Source organism: Chiloscyllium plagiosum, chromosome 9 (genome assembly GCF_004010195.1).
Source record: "Chiloscyllium plagiosum isolate BGI_BamShark_2017 chromosome 9, ASM401019v2, whole genome shotgun sequence".
Taxonomy (NCBI): domain Eukaryota; kingdom Metazoa; phylum Chordata; class Chondrichthyes; order Orectolobiformes; family Hemiscylliidae; genus Chiloscyllium; species Chiloscyllium plagiosum.
Window position 1 is genome coordinate 102,138,257 of NC_057718.1, and position 17,126 is coordinate 102,155,382.

Here is a 17,126-nt window from a genome sequence, read left to right on the forward strand (position 1 = left end):
TGTTCAGGGAGAGGTGGGCGCCGCAGGGAGTGGAGTGCATTATTTCCCCCCCAACTCTATTTTGATTTAGTCCCTACCCTCCCCTTCACTGTTTTGATCACACAGCACTGCCCTTTGATGTGAAGGCGTCACTGCTTGTCACTGCCCACCCGGGTATTTTCCTATCTTCCTGGTGGTGGAAATTGAATAAAAGATTGGTGCACTTTGTGTCTCTCACTGCGTTTCACACCTGCACACACGCACCATGAAAAAGAAAAAAAAATAAACAGAAGTGTCCTGGCCAAACTGGCCATAAACAGGTCGAGGCAGCGGGCCGTGGAGGGGGTCGAGCACGCGGTGTCAACCAACACCCTGGAGCTGTTCAGGGAGAGGTGGGCACCGCAGGGAGTGGAGTGCATCATTTCCCCCTCCAACTCTATTTTGATTTAATCCCTACCCTCCCCTTCACTGTTTGATCACACAGCATCGCCTTTTGATGTGAAGGGCACTGCTTGTCACTGGCCACTCGGGTGTTTTCCTAACTTCCTGGTGGTGGAAATTTGAATAAAGATTCATGTACCTTGTATCTCTCACTGTGTCTCACACCTGCACACACACAACATGGGTGCAGGGGAAAAATAAGCACTTGTGCAGTTAGGCAGTAGTGTGGGGTTAATACAAAAAAATGAAAAAGAAAATAAATAAACAGAAGTGTCTACTGGGGAAAAATAAGCACTACCACCTAACAGTGATTGTGTGGGGGGGAAACAAAATAAAAAAAGGAAAAATAAACAGAAGTGTCAGAGGTTCTGTTCGCTCTGAGAGCTGGCTCTGAGGGAGCTGGGTCAGTGTCAAGGACTCTCCACATGTAAGTACAGGGTGATGGGATACCAGCCTTTTGGTTCAATGATGAATAAAGGAAAGCAGCTCAGAGAGTTTACTTTAAATCGAAAGCTGAGGTAGAGGTGATTGCAATCCTTAAGAACAAGATGAATAACAATATGAAGCTCAGGAGGATACAAAGATATGAAGAGAGGGAAGGCATTGAGATTAATTTGGGATTTCGGTAGCAATGTGCTGGATCAGATCCTATAGGCCAGTTATTCTTTATTATTTCAGGATGGAACAGTAAGGGGTTCAAAAACTGAAGTCCACCCACCTCTGGAGTTTCCATCAATACTTCCCAGGGGATTCACAAAATAATACTTCGTAAACCTGAGACCATCCAGGACATAATAGTCCCCTTGACCAACTAACACCTTCAATATGCATTCCTTTCACCACAGCGTGGACCACCGAAAAGACACGCTGCAAGGCTTGTTTGACAGCACTGCCCAACCCATGTCTTCTAACCCTCAAAGGACAAGGGCAGCAGATACATGGGAACACCACTCCTGCTGGGTCCCTTCCATGCTCCACACCATCCCGACTTAGGACGATATCGTCACTCTTCAGTGTTGCTGAGTTAAAAATGGATTTCCCTTCTTAAAAAAACTCGGAGGGTACAAAGTGATTTGAGATGGCAGCTAACCGCCACTTTCTTAAGAGCAATAAGGACACGCAGCACTGAAATGCTCACGCAAAAAAAAAGCTTTAAAAAGCTTCAGCACTAATGTAACATGTGGGGCAGTGGTAATGTCCCTACCCCAGGAACTGGAGGCCTGGGATCAACGCTCAACAGACATGTGTAAGAAGATGTCTGAACATGTTAATTAGAAAAATATGCTTAAATGAAAAAATCGTCTTGCACATTTCAACAAAAATCCTATCACAGTGTCACTTTGTAGTAACAATAGCAATGCTGTGACCTTACATCACATTAATTTTCTGACACGTTAACACTGGGAGATTATCACATAAAATGCTGTGGTATTAGTTCTTGTATCTCATTGCCTTGATTATCTGTTGATGCCTTTTGATTGCACATGAATACACCATGGTTACCAAAGACTTTTAAAATGGAAATAACAAGCTTATTGCTCATGATACAAAGGCAGCAGAATGAAAAACAAGACTGAGATGAAGTTTCTGTGATCCTTCCAGGCCCCACAATGTCCCTGTCATCAAGCGTTCCTTCGAAAAGGAGTGGATGCAATATAATGAACTTTAACCAACTCTGAAAGGGTTTCTGAGGTTTGTATTTAATTAAACAACCCAGATAACTTGGGTTAATGTTAATGTTAATCGAGTTAATGGTTGCTTCTTCAGGATTGATAGCAGCGAGGAAGAAGTGGTATATATGCTGAACAAGAAGAAAGATTAAAATGGATATCCTGTCAGAGCGAGGGGAAGGACTCTTCAAGGCAGACTTACCTGGAAGACATGATGTAAAGGGGCCGGTGTTGGACTGGGGTGGACAAAGTTAAGTTTACTTTTACCTGTAAGAGATGTAGTGGTGAGTTAAACACTAAAAAATAACAAAGAACTGTGATGCAGATGTAAATCGTAGAACAGAATCCCTTGAGCATGGAAACAGGCCATTCAGCCCATCAACTCCACACTGACCCTCTGAAGAGCAACCCACCTCATTACCCTATGCCTGTAACCCTGTACTTCCCATGGTCCTCAGGTTATGATCCCCTCGTCTGTTTGGTAGCAAAAAAAAGTTCAGGATGCAAAGTTTCAGCTGGCCAATGTAAATGAGCAGCAGAATTTCCTCTTGTCGACACTGGTTCAATAATTGCACCCTTTCCTCTAAGACAAAAAAAAATACATTCAGAACCTTATGAGCAATTTCCCAGGGCCAAGCTACCTAACATGCACATCATCAGACTGAGGGAGGAAACCCATACAGATGTGGGGAGAATGTGCAAACTCCACACAATCACCCAAGGGTGGAATTGAACCCTTGGGTGAGACAGCAGTTAACCACTGAGCCAGCGTGCTTATTATCCACAAATAGCCTCTGAATGTACAAGGTACTATCACAACTCTACAGTTATGTGTTCGCAATTTTGAGAAAAACAGTTTTGAATGTTACCGATTCTATTTACAAAACAGAGAATTATAGATTTCAGCCTGGGTCTCTACATCAGCGATGATTGAAAACAATCTTTCATTTAATTATGTTTCGCTGTGGTCCCTTGGAGGGGATAACAATCTTGTATTAATGACTCATTGCGAGAATGTAAATTGGACAGCGACCAGAACAAAAGTGAAGAACTACAGGTGGGAGAATGAGCGCGTTTGAAGTGTCAGGGTCTTAATTGGAACATGGCTTAGCTTTTCTACATAAGTCACGGGGGAACAGCATACATCTTACCTTGACAACTAAAACCATACAAAAGGCAAGCATGCTGCTGACAGAGATTCCACCTTGATTGACTGATTGATTGTCACGTGTACCAAAGTACAGTGAGAAACTTTGTTTATGAGCAGTACAGGCAGATCCTAGTAAGCAAGGATGTACAGATCAGAGAGACTTAGACAGAGGCATACAGGTTACATGTGCACTAGGGGAGATCAGCATTAGTAAGATCAGCATTATTTGAAATTAGAAAGTCCATCCATCAGTCTAATAACAGCAGGGAAGAAGCTGTTCCTGCCCCTGTTGGTGCGTGTTCGCAATATTCTGTATCTTCTGCCTGACAGATGAGGGTGTAGGAGATCATTACCGGGGTGGGAGGGGTCTTGATGTTGGTAGCCTGTCCACGGCAGCGAGCTGCGTAAATGGAGGCCGTGGATGGGAGGTTGGCTTCCGTGATGGTCTGGGCTGTGCACATCACTTTCTGTAGACTACTACAGTCCTGAGCAGAGCAGTTGCCGTACCAGGCCATTATGCACCCAGACAGTATGCTTTCTATGGTGCGTCTGTAGAGGTTGGTGAGGATCCTTATGGACATGCTGAATTTCCTGAGCCAGCTGAGGAAGGAGAGGTGTTGTTGTGCCTTCCTGACTGTCGTGTCTACATGGGAAGGCCAGGACAGATTGTCAGTTATCGTCACTCTGAGGAACTTGATGCTGGGCTGTGCATATCACTTTCTGTAGACTATTACAGTCCTGAGCAGAGCAGTTGCCGTACCAGGCCATTATGCACCCAGACAGTATGCTTTCTATGGTGCGTCTGTAGAGGTTGGTGAGGATCCTTATGGACATGCTGAATTTCCTGAACCAGCTGAGGAAGGAGAGGTGTTGTTGTGCCTTCCTGATTGTCGCATCTACATGGGAAGGCCAGGACAGATTGTCAGTTATCATCACTCTGAGGAACTTGATGCTGTCCACCCTCTCAACCTCAGCTCCGTTGATGTAAATGGGACTGTGTTCTCTTCCTTTCTTTCTGAAGTCAATGACCAGTTTTGCCAACATTGAGAGAGAGGTTGTTCTCATTGCACCACATCATCACAAGTCCTCTGTCTCCCTTCTGTACTTTGACTCGTCGTTGCTAGAGCTACTTAGAAGAAAGCTCTCTCTAGAGACAGGGGGAGATACTTTGAAGAAGCCATTGTACAGAAACTAGGCAACTACAATCGCCACATCTGCCAAACCAGAAGCCAGCAATCCTTCATAGGAGCAGATTATTGCAGATGCTGGAATCTGAACTGAAAACAAAAATTGCTGGAGATCACAGCGGGTCAGGCAACATCCATGGAGAGACAGCAAGCTCATGTTTTGAGTCTGGGTGACTCTAATGAAGAATTATCTCGATTCAAAACATGAGCTTGCTCTCTCTTCATGGATGCTACCTGACCTGTTATGATTGCCAGCAATCCTTATTCACTCTCTCTCTCAAAATCAATTGTACTGCTGAGTCTGTCTGCACAAGAAAGAAAACAACTATTCAACTATAGAAATCACTGCAGATGCTGGGCTCTCTTCCCAGTCTCCGATCACTTCGAAAAGAGAGATCTTCAGGTAATCAATGGGTCTGCAACGTTAAAGAACAGAATTCACAGTCTACTCTATGCAGAACAGTTCTGAGGAAGGGTCACTGGACCTGAAACGTTAACTCTGATTTCTCGCCACAGACAATGCCAGACCTGCTGAGCTTTTCCAGCAATTTCTGTTTTTGTTTTTGATTTACAGCATTCGAAGTTCTTTTGGCTTTTAGTTTGTTGACTTTATCTTTGTCATCTATCCATAGCTACTTTTAATCTTTATCTATATGTTAACTAACAGTTTTACTAAATAGCATTCAGATACCACTGTGTGATAAATTAACCGATGATCTTGTTAAAGTCAAAGCTTTTTTGCTATTTTTATTTTAAAATTGGAACAGCAAAAGCAAGCTGAAGTGGACTACAATGTATAAATATATCATTTCACATTTCATTGGCCACCCAGTGGACTTGCCTGGTGGTCATAACAATATCAATGGCCTTGGTGTGTTGCTGTTGTTACTCGGCGGTAGTATTTTCACTTTTTCACTAAGTCTATGGGTTTGGTTTCCATTCCAGGAAGAATTGCAACAGCATGAGCCAAAGGCATTTTCAAAAAGGGGGGTGGGAATAGGTTAGTGTCTGCCATCCCCCATGGCCCCGTCATGCGGCCTGTCTTTCCTGTTGGAATTTTTAAGTGTGTCAGAGTTGTTTGTGTATCAATCCTATGAGCTAATTATTAATCAGACTACGCAGAGTTCTTACCTCATTACTCGGGATTGCGAGTTCAGAGTAAGAGGGGAAAGGTTTAGGGGAGATATGCTTGGAAAGTTTTTCACGTAGAGAATGGTGGGTGCTGGAATGCGTTGCCAGTGGAGGTGATAGAAGGGGGAACGATAACATTATTTAAGATGTATCTAGGCAGATACATGAATGGGCAGGGAGCAGAGGGATACAGATCCTTAGAAAATCGGCTGCAGATTTAAGGTGGAGGCTCGGGATCGGCGCAGGTTTGGAGGGCCAAAGGGACTGTTCCTGTACTGTAATTTTCTTTGTTCTTTGTTCATTGAGATCTGCGCTTGTTCACTTGAAGTGGCCGAGCCCAAACAGATATGTCAAAAGGATTCATTTCAATAATAGATATTACTCTATTCCAATATACAGCACAGCTTCTTCAAGGTGTCAGTAAAACATGAAACATATCAAATTCTTGTGGCAAAGATAGAAGTTGCTGGAAAAGCTCCCACAGGTCTGGCAGCACCTGTGGAGAGAAATCAGAGTTAAAGTTTTGGGAAGGCTCACTCAAAATGTTAACTCTGATTTCTGTCCACAGATGCTGCCAGACCTGCTGAGCTTTTCCAGCAATTTCTATTCAGATTTGCAGCATCCACAGTACTTTCGAGTTTTCAAGTTCTTGTGATTTTGGATATTACAAGTAGTCTTGCTACTACTTGAGAGTTGCGTTCCTATGTGACCCCGCCCTATACAAAAATTCCATAATATAAATACACTTAAAGTGTTGGCAATGTAATCACATGAAAGCTAACACACACGATAAACGTTTGCATTTTAGAAGAAGCAGTTTGTATTCACCCAATCACGTTACAACCAATTTGCATTAACGAAAGACACACTACAGCAGAACTGCCGGTATTTTAGTCCAGATTGTTCTGTTTTTCTATAAGATCAGGCTAGATGTTGGGTTTCTTGAAGCAATATTCGTCAGGAGTAGTAACATGAGGATATAGCGGCAGAGTTCCCTGCTCTGAGCTCCTCTGATTAGAATAGAATCGCTACAGTGTGGGGACAGGCCCTTCACCCAATCAGTTACACACCGACCCTCCGAAGAGTCACCCACCCAGACCCACTTCCCTCTGGGTAATTTAGCATGGCCAGTTCACCTGACCTGCACATCTTTGGATTGTGGGAGGAAACCGGAGCATCTGGAGAAAACCCACGCAGACACGGGGAGAATGTGCGAACTCCACACGGACAGTCGCCCGAGGCTGGAATCAAACCCAGGTCCCTGGTGCTGTGAGGCAGCAGTGCTAACCACTGAGCCACTGTGCCACCCCAAAACTCACAATGTGAGGAAACCTGTGCACATAAACCCCAAGGGATTACTAATCCATCAGTTTAACCACTCTGTCATGAGCGCATCTCATTTCAACCTTCTAGAATAGTTTCCAACACATTGTCAGTGAACTCACAATGTATCTCTGACACCCATCTTCAAAGTCATTAAACTCTATCTCTGGTCGTATCACCTCGGAGATGGGACAGAATCATGTTAGCACCATAATTGGACATACGGGCAATGGAGAGTGATCACCCCGTTTGTTTTTAAATGTCTATCCACTGCGAACAAAACAGTAAAGTTTGTCTAATGAGGAGAGATGGAGCAGCTTAAGCTTCTACTCTCCAGAGTTTAGAAGAATGAGAGGAGATCTAACTGAGGTAAATTATGTCTCTGAAAGGGTCATGAATCTATGGAATTTACTCTCAGCTCAGGAATTAGAATCCCTACAGCGCAGAAAGAGGTCACTTGGTCCATCATATCTGCTTGGACCCACCAAAGAGCATCCCACCTCGACCCAATCTGTCCTGTAACCCTGCATTCCCCATGGCTAACCCACCTAGGCTGCACACCTCTGGACACTAACCTGCACAGCTTCATACTGTGGGAGGAAACCCAAGTAGGGGAGAACATGCAAACTCCACACAGGTAGTTGCCTGAGGCTGGAATCAAACCTGGGTTCCTAGTATTGTGATGCAGCAGTGCTATCCACTGAACCACCATGCCACCGTGGGACATTGAGTTAATACTGGGACATTGAGCACATTTAAGGAGGAGACAGACAGATTTTTAATTAGCAACAGACTAAATGGTTAGGGAGAGGGTATGGAGAGGGCAGGAAAGTGGAGTTGAGGCTGAGATGGGATCACCTTGATTATATTGAATTAGGGAGCAGGCGTGAGGGGCTGAATGGCCTACTCCTGCTATTCGTTATTCTGTTCCCAGGAGTTGGCTGCAAAAAGAGGGACAGCAGCAACATCAATATTACAGCTGAACATTTGGATTCAAGAACAGCCTGAAAACTTTACAGTTTACATAGCAAGGTGGGGGAGGGGGGAATGGGGTCGAACTTGGATTTAGTGTGGGAGTCAAAAAGTGTGGCGCTGGAAAAGCACAGCAGGTCAGGCTTATGCCCGAAACGTCGACTCTCCTGCGCCTCGGATGCTGCCTGACCTGCTGTGCTTTTCCAGTGCAGCACTTTTTCACTCTGACTCTCCAGCATCTGCAGTCCTCACTTTCTCCCTGGATCTAGTGCGGGCTTGGTATCAGGAAGGGGCACTATGTCATCATCCATGCAGCCCCAGATTCCTGACTTTCCGAATCTTGGATCATGCCTGTGCTGTGCCTTAACAGGAGTCAAAGGGAAGGATAATTCCATTGGGTCTGCACTATTGAATGGGGTTGGGCTTTACACCTCAGACTGTGAATATCACAATATCAGCTCGAGTAGGATCCTCCCTCCCAACACTCCGAGGTTGCCACCTTGCTGATTAGCTGTGATCGAGTGGTAATTACATGCCAGGTAAATGGCCCCAATGTTAACACATATTTGGTCATAGAAAGGGAGGTAATGGCCTAATGGTTTTACTGCTGGACTGTTAACCCAGAGGCCCAGTTAATGTTCTAGGGATCTGGATTTGAATCCTACTAAAGGAAAGGTGGAATTTGAATTCAATAAAAAACTGGAATTAAGAGTTTAATGATGACCATGAATCTGTTATGGATTGTCATGAAAAACCCATCTGGTTCACTAATCCCACTCAGAGAAGGAATCTGTTATCCTTACCCAGACTGGCCTACATGTGATTCCAGACCTACAGCAATGTGGTTGACTCTTAACTGCTCTCTGGGCAATTAGGGATGGGCAATAATGTGATGCCCACATTCTGTGAATGAATAAGTAAAAACACAAATGTGGGGGAGCTTTTTAATGCACCTCGTACATCAAGGTAGATACTTAACAGTCTGATGATAAAGCCAGGTTCGCAATGTGCCTACCTCAAAAATCTCCTGGTGACCTGCTCTGGTACTTATCAGCTCCTGTCTTGCTAATGTGGCCCTGAACGGGTCAGCATTTCGGCCTGCGTTCACAGCAACCGACAATTCTGGATTGTTGGACTGGCGAGTGCTGTTTGGGGGCGTCTTTGGACTGCTTAAGAAGCAAGACCGTCTTTTGCTCCTTTCCAACATGTCCCTGGTGCTTTGTCCTGGAACTCCAAAATTCCTCAGCACCTTCCTGCAACACAAACCAGACAGGAATAAATTGCTTTCATTGTGTGTGATTTCTACCTTTTCAAAAAATGCCAGGATTTGAATCAGAGAATCCCTACAGTGTGAAAACAGGCCTTTCAGTCCAACAAGTCCACACCAACCCTCTGAAAAGTAGCCTACCAGACCCATTGCCCAATATTTACCCCAACCAATGCACCTAACCTACATATCCCTGAACAGCATGGCCAATCCACCCTCAACGGCACATCTTTGGATTGTGGGAGGAAACCACAGCACCCAGAGGAAACCTGCACAGACACAGGAAGAGTGTGCCAACTCCACACAGACAGTCACCCAAGACTGGAATCGAACCCAGGTCCCTGGTGCTGTGAGGCAGCAGTGCTAACCACTGAGCCACCTTACCAATTGATATTGGCATATTAATCTTTATGTATTTAACAATTGAAGAGCAGGCTGGAACATAGCAGACAGAGGGGTGACCTTATAGAGTTCTGTAAAATCATTCAAGGCGTAGATAAGGTTGATAGCCAACAGCTTTTCCCCACAGTACGAGGAGTCTAAAACTAGAGGGCATAGGGTTAAGGTGAGGGGGAGAGACACAAAAGGGTCGAGAGGGGCAATGTTTTCACACACACAGTGGTGAGTGTCTGGAACGGGCTGCCAGAGGTAGTGGTGGAGGTGAGTACAATTTCATTATTTAAGAAACAATTGGCCAGGTACAGAGATGGAATAGGGATGGAGCGATATGGACCAAACACAGGCAAATGGGACTAGATTAATTGTGAAAACTGTGCGGCATGGGAAAGTTGGGCCGAAGGGCCTGTTTCCATACGGTTCAGCTGTTATGACTCTCTACGACTCTATGTAGAGAAGTTGAGCAGAAAGATCTGGGCTGACACTCATGGACAGCACTGAGGGAGTGCTGCTCTGATGGAGGTGTTGTCTTTCAAATGAGACATTAAGCCGAGACTCTGCCTGGCCTATCAGGTGGACATCAGAGATACCCGAACACTATTTTGAAGAGCAGGGGAGTACTTCCATTGGCCAATAGCTGTGCCTTGAACAACATTGTCACTAAATAGAAATAATCTAATTATCACTGGGCTGTAGGAGCTTTCAGTATACAGTGCAACCACTATGTTTCATACATTACAACAGTGAGTACAATTTGAAAGGTACTTTATTGACGCTAAGATGTTTTGAGATATTGTAAGGTCATGAAAGGCCAAACAGCCTTTTGGGAGGAACTATCTTTCAGAAGCATGATATTTTACATTAGACAGCCAAAATTACTTGATTTTATAACTTAAATTGTGTTATCTTTGTAACAAACTTAGACAGATGTCGATAAACCCTTTTAGTGTTTATCCACATGTTCATCCACATAGGCCACTGCACAACACAATTTCCCTGTCTGGGAGAGGGCTTTTACAAACTTCTAGGACCCCATGCCCAGTATTGTAAGCGAATGGCGTCTTGCAGGAGGTTTTATTGCCACTATAGTTCCAAAGGTCTTGATTCGCGTGAAGCATTATGGAACATCCTGAGGATGTGACGGGTGCCAGCGAAATGCAAGTTCTGTCTTTTTTTTTGTTTCGGTTGTGTAATGCACACCTCGTGAAGCAATTCCATTTGGCGTGATGTGAGGGAGGTTAGTGCTTATTTTGTTGATGCGATCAACAGAAGCTGTGCTGCTGACGTTACTGAAGGAGATCGAAGGAGGTAGCAGCTGGCATCCACCTCTCTTACTGAATGAGAGCTTAACAACGTCATAAAAGGGAACATTGAAACATTTTCCATCTTTAGTGACCTGTTTGTCATTCTAATGAACAGTCAGAAACAACTTCCCCTGGTTTATTTCCAGAGTGTGACAACAATGCGCTGCTAACCGTAGCTTCAAACACTGCAACTATTAATGTCAAAGCGCTCCCATGTCACTGACATACTATGGCCCATTAAGACAATACATTGTGGACACTACAAGACTGAAGGGGTTAGACATTGAGGTGTTTTCATATTTGCTGTAAGACAGAGACTAGGCGCCATCAACAGAAGTCAGTCACGAAAACATCCAATTAGGAATTCAGGAAACCGCACAATATAGGAGCACAAGTAGGCCATTCGGCCCATAGAGACTGCTCCCCCATTCAGTAAGCTCATGGCTGACCTGATAATCCTCAACTCCACTTTTCCCAGTGACCTTGCCGATTACAAATCTGTCTCTCTCAGCCGTGAATATAATTAACAACCCAGCCTCGGCAGCCCTCAGCGGTAATGAATTTCACAAATTCACTGACTTCCTTACTCGCAGCGTGGTGGGAGTGTGGATGTTCCTTTCTCAGTGAATATGGAGGTGAATAGTGTAGATGCACTTGAAACATTACTGATCTTGTGCAGTGTGAAAGGATATTTAGAATCTGCTAAGCTAGGGGAAAACATTACTTTATTTAAGAACCATCCCACCATGGCTTCATTTTGCCACAAGGCTGTGAGAGAGAAAGCAAGATCGTGATGTATCAGCTCCCATGATAATTTGGAGTCAATAAAATGTAGAGCTGGAAAAGCACAGCAGGTCAGACAGCATCAGAAGTCCTGATGAAGGGTCCTGACCTGAAATGTTGACTCTCCAGCTCCTCCAATGCTGTCTGACCTGCTGTGTTTTTCCAGCTCCACATTTCATCGACCCTGCTGTCCCTACTCTTCCCCATGATAATGTATCCTGTGTCTCATGAACACATCACACAGCCTGATCAAATCCCTCAGACTGCCCATTTGACAGGAAGCTAGGTAAAAGCAGGAGTGAGAAAGGAACAAAGTCATGTTTTGATAAGGTTAATGAAGAACAATGCAGGGTCAGTATAAAAACCAGATCGGACTAGTTGGGCCAAATGGTCTGTTTTGAACAATAGACTGGATGTAATTCTATTTCATAAAAATACGACTTGACCCTGGCCTGGCTTAGCAACAGCAACCAGAGATTGACAGTCAGATTAACAAATTGGATTCTATCACAGCCCCCTCCATCCCCCACCCCCAAACATATCCTGAATCCACAAGAATCATAGAATAGAATCTCCTCCGGTCTACACTGACCCTTCAAAGAGCATCTCACCCACCACATCCCTATAACCCTGCACTTAGGCCAATTCACCTAACCTGCACATCTTTGGACAGTGGGACGAAACCTCAGCAAACCCACGCAGACACAGGGAGGATATGGCAAACTCCACACAGACTGTCACCTGAATGTGGGATTGAACCCGGGTCCCTGGCGCTGTGGGGCAACAGTGCTAACCACTGAGTCACCGTGGGGTCAAGGACTGAATTGAGAAGGAGCTTCTTCACCCAGAGGGTTGTTAGTCCATGGAATTCCTTGCCCTGTGAAGTAGTTGATGCTATTTCAGTAAACGTTTTTAAAGCTAAGGTAGTTTTTTTTAAAACAGTAAAGGAATTAAGGGTTATAGTGAGCGGATGGGTAAGTGGAGCTGAGGCTATGAAAAGCTCAGCCATGATCTTATTGAATGGTGGAGCAGTCGCCAAGGGCCAGATGGTCTACTTCTGCTCCTGTTTTTTATGTTCTTATGTTCTAAGGAGGAATTTGAAGTCGCCTCAGTTGGCACAGACAAAAGTCAAGGTGGAGCTGTCCAGTTTTATGATCCTGTCACTCTGCCTGTCTGAGTTCAATGTGGTTAAGGTTTTCACTGGACAGAACCTACCTGAAGCTTACAGGAATGTCAGAGACGGGATAAATCTTAGTCCTGTTGATCTCTGAGGGACACCTTAACTTCTGAATGAACACATGAGACAGACAAAAAAATCTTTGTCTGGTTATCGCTTAGTTGAATTTGCCCCTGATCTAATCACTGTTAGCAAAGTTGCAATCATCATCGTCAACATCCTATAGTCTAGTTAGGATCAGCCTCATTCCTGATGAAGGGCTTTTGCCCGAAATGTTGATTCTCCTGCTCCCCAGATGCTGCCTGACCTGCTGGGTTTTTCCAGCACCACACTCTTGATTCTAATCCCCAGCATCTGCAGAGCTCACTTTTGCCTCTAGTCTTGTTAAAATGAGAGGCACACAGCAAGTCCCACAGGTATGTGGATATCCTCACGCAATGCCTCGTACTGATGGCTGAAGAGATCAATCTGTGAGACAAGATTCTGCTGCAAATGGCTATTGGGTGTCAGTGCAGGTTCTTGTTCTGTTTGGTGTTGGTACCTGTTGTCAAACCTGGTGACGATGGCAGCACACGATGGCCCAGAGGTGATATCGCCATTTCCCTCTGTCTTCACCTAGTGTCTCCCACGTCCGGGAATCAACATCTAAGACCTTTACGTCACAGATCATGAGAGTCCTTGGCGGAGTTGATGACCTAGTGGTGTTATCACTAGACTATTGATCTAGAAAGGGGTGGCACTGGAAAAGCACAGCAGGTCAGGCTGCATCCGAGGAGCAGGACAGTCAGTATTTCAGGCATATGCCCTTCATTCCTGATGAAGGGTGTCTGACCAAAATGTTGACTCTCCTGCTCCTCGGATGCCGCCTGACCTGCTCTGCTTTTCCAGCACCACACTCCTCGACTCTGACTCTCCAGCATCTGCAGTCCTCACTTTCTCCGGTTAAGTTAGAAACTCAGTTCGTGTTGTGAGGACTTGCGTTTGAATCCTGCCACAACACATGGTGGAGTTTGAATTCAATACAAAAAAAGAATGGAATTAAGAATGATGAAACCATTGTTGACTGTCGGGAAAAGCCCATCTTGCTCACTAACGTCCCGCAGGAAGGGAAACCTGCCATCCTTACCTGGTCTGATCTACACGTGACTCCAGACCCACACCAAGGTTGTTGACTCTCAACTGCCCTCTGAAATGGCCAAGCAAGCCACTCAGTTCTATCAACTGCTAGAAAGTCTCAACAAAGAAATCAAACCGGACAAACCACCCGACATCAAGCCAGGCACTGGAAAAGACAATAACAGAAACAGCCCTGTAGACCCTGCAAATTCCCTCCCTAAAGGCATTGTGGGCCAACCTACAGCAAATGGGCTATAGTGATTCCAGAAGGCAACTCACCTCCAACTTCTTCAGAGCTAACTAGTGACTGACAATAATTGCAGGCCCACCCAATGACATCCACATCCCATGTGCGAATAAAAATAAAGTGTCGGGGTGTCCTTCCAGACATCTGGCTCTGGCCTCATCAGCATGTAGGAAGTTCTTAGGTATGCAATGAACTTCCTGAGAAAGTGATGAATGTTGACACAATTACAATGTTTAAAAGACATTTGGATTTTAATAGATGAATAGGGAGGGATATGGGCCAGGAGCAGGCATGTGGGATGAGTTTAGTTTGGGATTATGTTCAGCATGGACCGGTTGGTGTTTCCATGCTGTGTGACTCTATGACTCCATATGACTGCCTCAACCTACAGCTGACAATGTCTGAAGAACCCTGACCTTCCTGGGAGCTTTGCCTTTGAGAGGAGCCCCTCCCCTCCTCACTTTGTAATGGACCATGGAAATGAGGGTCAGAGGTCAGTTTGTTAATCAGTATTCCCACACTTTACGGGCATAAACTCCACAAAAGAGCTTCTATTTAGGTAAGTTAGATTTTCTCCCCCTAATCAACTTGTTCAGAGATGTTCTGACACACCACTTGAGCAAGTGGGACTTAAACCTAGGCCTCCTAGGTCAGAAGTAGGGACACTACTACTGCTCTGTAAGGGCCCTTCCAATGTTAGATATAGCATGATCATTGGTTTAATCCTCGATTTGATTAAAAATACTTAACTGAATCGAAACCATTGCCTTCAGAAGAACAAAGTGGCCTGTAAATAAAGATTTTAATGAGATGTGTTCCATCCTTGCAAGTTTGTCATTTGCTCTAATTGTGCAGACAGACACCTGTTACTCTTTGAGATCAATAAAAACGACTTGTTGTGCCCGTGTGTGTCCAGCTTTATAATTTAGCTATTAAAGTCTGAGTGGCTGGCACAGTTGTTAGCCCTGTTTAATGCTACACAGCCGCTATTTTTACCTCGTGTAATAAGACCAGCTTTCAATACATCACATTGTCCAACAACACACATCAACTTAATGATGACACGACATTGCCATTTGAGAGGTTGATGGTCCATCTGATTTCACAGTTTTCTGAATGCTTCTTTCTGTATTTACTTTGGCACGAAAATAGACTCCAGCCTCAGATGTGTTGATTGAACAGACACGTCAACGTGCAAATTACAACTCTCCTCCAATCCAGACACGACCAGCCTCTGTCTCCATCTGATAGGCTATTGAATACAGCTTCCATAGTGAAGACTTCGTAAAGGAACTCACAAACAGTTGAACGAGAAAGGAACAAATTGCAAGGATGAAGAATTGGATGAAACCGAGGGAGAATAGGGAACCGGGCAATGTACTGCACTGTGTTAATGACAAGACCTTCCACATCCCCAACCACCACCATCTAGGAAGATGAGGGCAGCAGATGGATTGGAACACCGACTACCTATAAGTTCCTTTCTGAGTTGCAAATCTCAAGTCACTCCCCATCCTGACTTGGAAATATATCACCATTGTTTTTATTATCAATAATGTGTCAAAGCCCTGGCACTCCCTCCAGATAAGAAGGGTTTGGAGGGATATGGGCCGGGTGCTGGCAGGTGGGACTAGATTGGGTTGGGATATCTGGTCGGCATGGACGGGTTGGACCGATGGGTCTGTTTCCATGCTGTACATCTCTATGACTCTATGACTCTATGACTGACACCTATAGGGGTTGATAGGAAGGGTGAGGGCAGTAACAAATTAAAAATATTACATATGAATTTGACCGAAGGGTCTGTTTCCATGCTGTACATCTCTATGACTCTATGACTGACACCTATAGGGGTTGATAGGAAGGGTGAGGGCAGTAACAAATTAAAAATACTACATATGAATGCACAAAGTATTAGAAATAAGATGGATGAGCTTGAGGATCTTTTGGAAATTGTCAGCTACGATATTGTGGGGATAACTGAGACGTGGCTTCAAGTGGACAGGGCCTGGGAAATGAATATTCAAGGCTATACGTGCTATCGTAAGAACAGACTGATGGGCAGAGGGGGTGGGGTGGCCATGTTGGTAAGGGATGATATTCAGTCCCTTGCACGGGGGGACCTAAAATCAGGGAATGTAGAGTCAGTATGGATAGAGCTGAGAAATTCTAAGGGTAGAAAGACCCTCTTGGGAGTTATCTACAGGCCCCCAAATGGTAGTATGGATGTAGGGTGTAAGTTGAATAAGGAGCTGAAATTGGCCTGTCGCAAAGATGTTACTACAGTTGTTATGGGAGATTTTGTGGAGTGCCTCCGAGATGGATTCTTAGAACAGCTGGTGCTGGAGCCGACCAGGGAGAAGGCAATTCTGGATCTGGTATTGTGCAACGAACCAGAATTGATCAGGGACCTCGAAGTGAATGAGCCATTAGGAAGTAGTGACCATAATACTATAAGCTTCAATCTGCAATTTGAAAGGGAGAGGATACAATCGGTAGTGACAATATTTCAGTTGAATAAAGGGAACTATGGAGTTATGAGGGAGGAGCTGGGCCAAAGTACAATGGTGCAATACCTTAGCAGGGATGACAGTGGAGGAACAGTGACAGATATTTCTGGGTATAATGCAGAAGTTGCAGGATCAGTTCATTCCAAAAAGGAAGAAAGATCCTAGGAGGAGGCAGGGGTGGCCGTGGCTGACGAGAGAAGTTAAGAAACATATAAAGTCAAAAGAGAAAAAGTGGAACATAGCAAAGATAAGTGGGAAAACTGAGGACTGGGAAGCTTTTAAAGAACAACAGAGGATTACTAAGAAGGAAATACGCAGAGAAAAAATGAGGTACGAAGGTAAACTGGCCAAACATATAAAGGAGGATAGTAAAAGCTTTTTTAGGTATGTGAAAGGCAAAAAAATGGTTAAGACCAAAATTGGGCCCTTGAAGACAGAAACAGGGGATTACGGGGAACAAAGAAATGGCAGAA

General features: G+C 44.6%; 1 protein-coding gene across 3 annotated transcripts in view; it reads right to left on the bottom strand.

The window, feature by feature from the left end:
- The window catches only part of LOC122553107, a 141,649-nt gene that overhangs the window by 76,231 nt on the left and 48,292 nt on the right, over window positions 1–17,126 (bottom strand). For all 3 annotated transcript variants that reach the window (XM_043696654.1, XM_043696653.1, XM_043696655.1), the window contains exon 6: window positions 8,869–9,106. In XM_043696654.1, coding sequence (XP_043552589.1) covers window positions 8,869–9,106 — 238 coding nt within the window. The remainder of the gene's footprint in view (window positions 1–8,868; window positions 9,107–17,126) is intronic.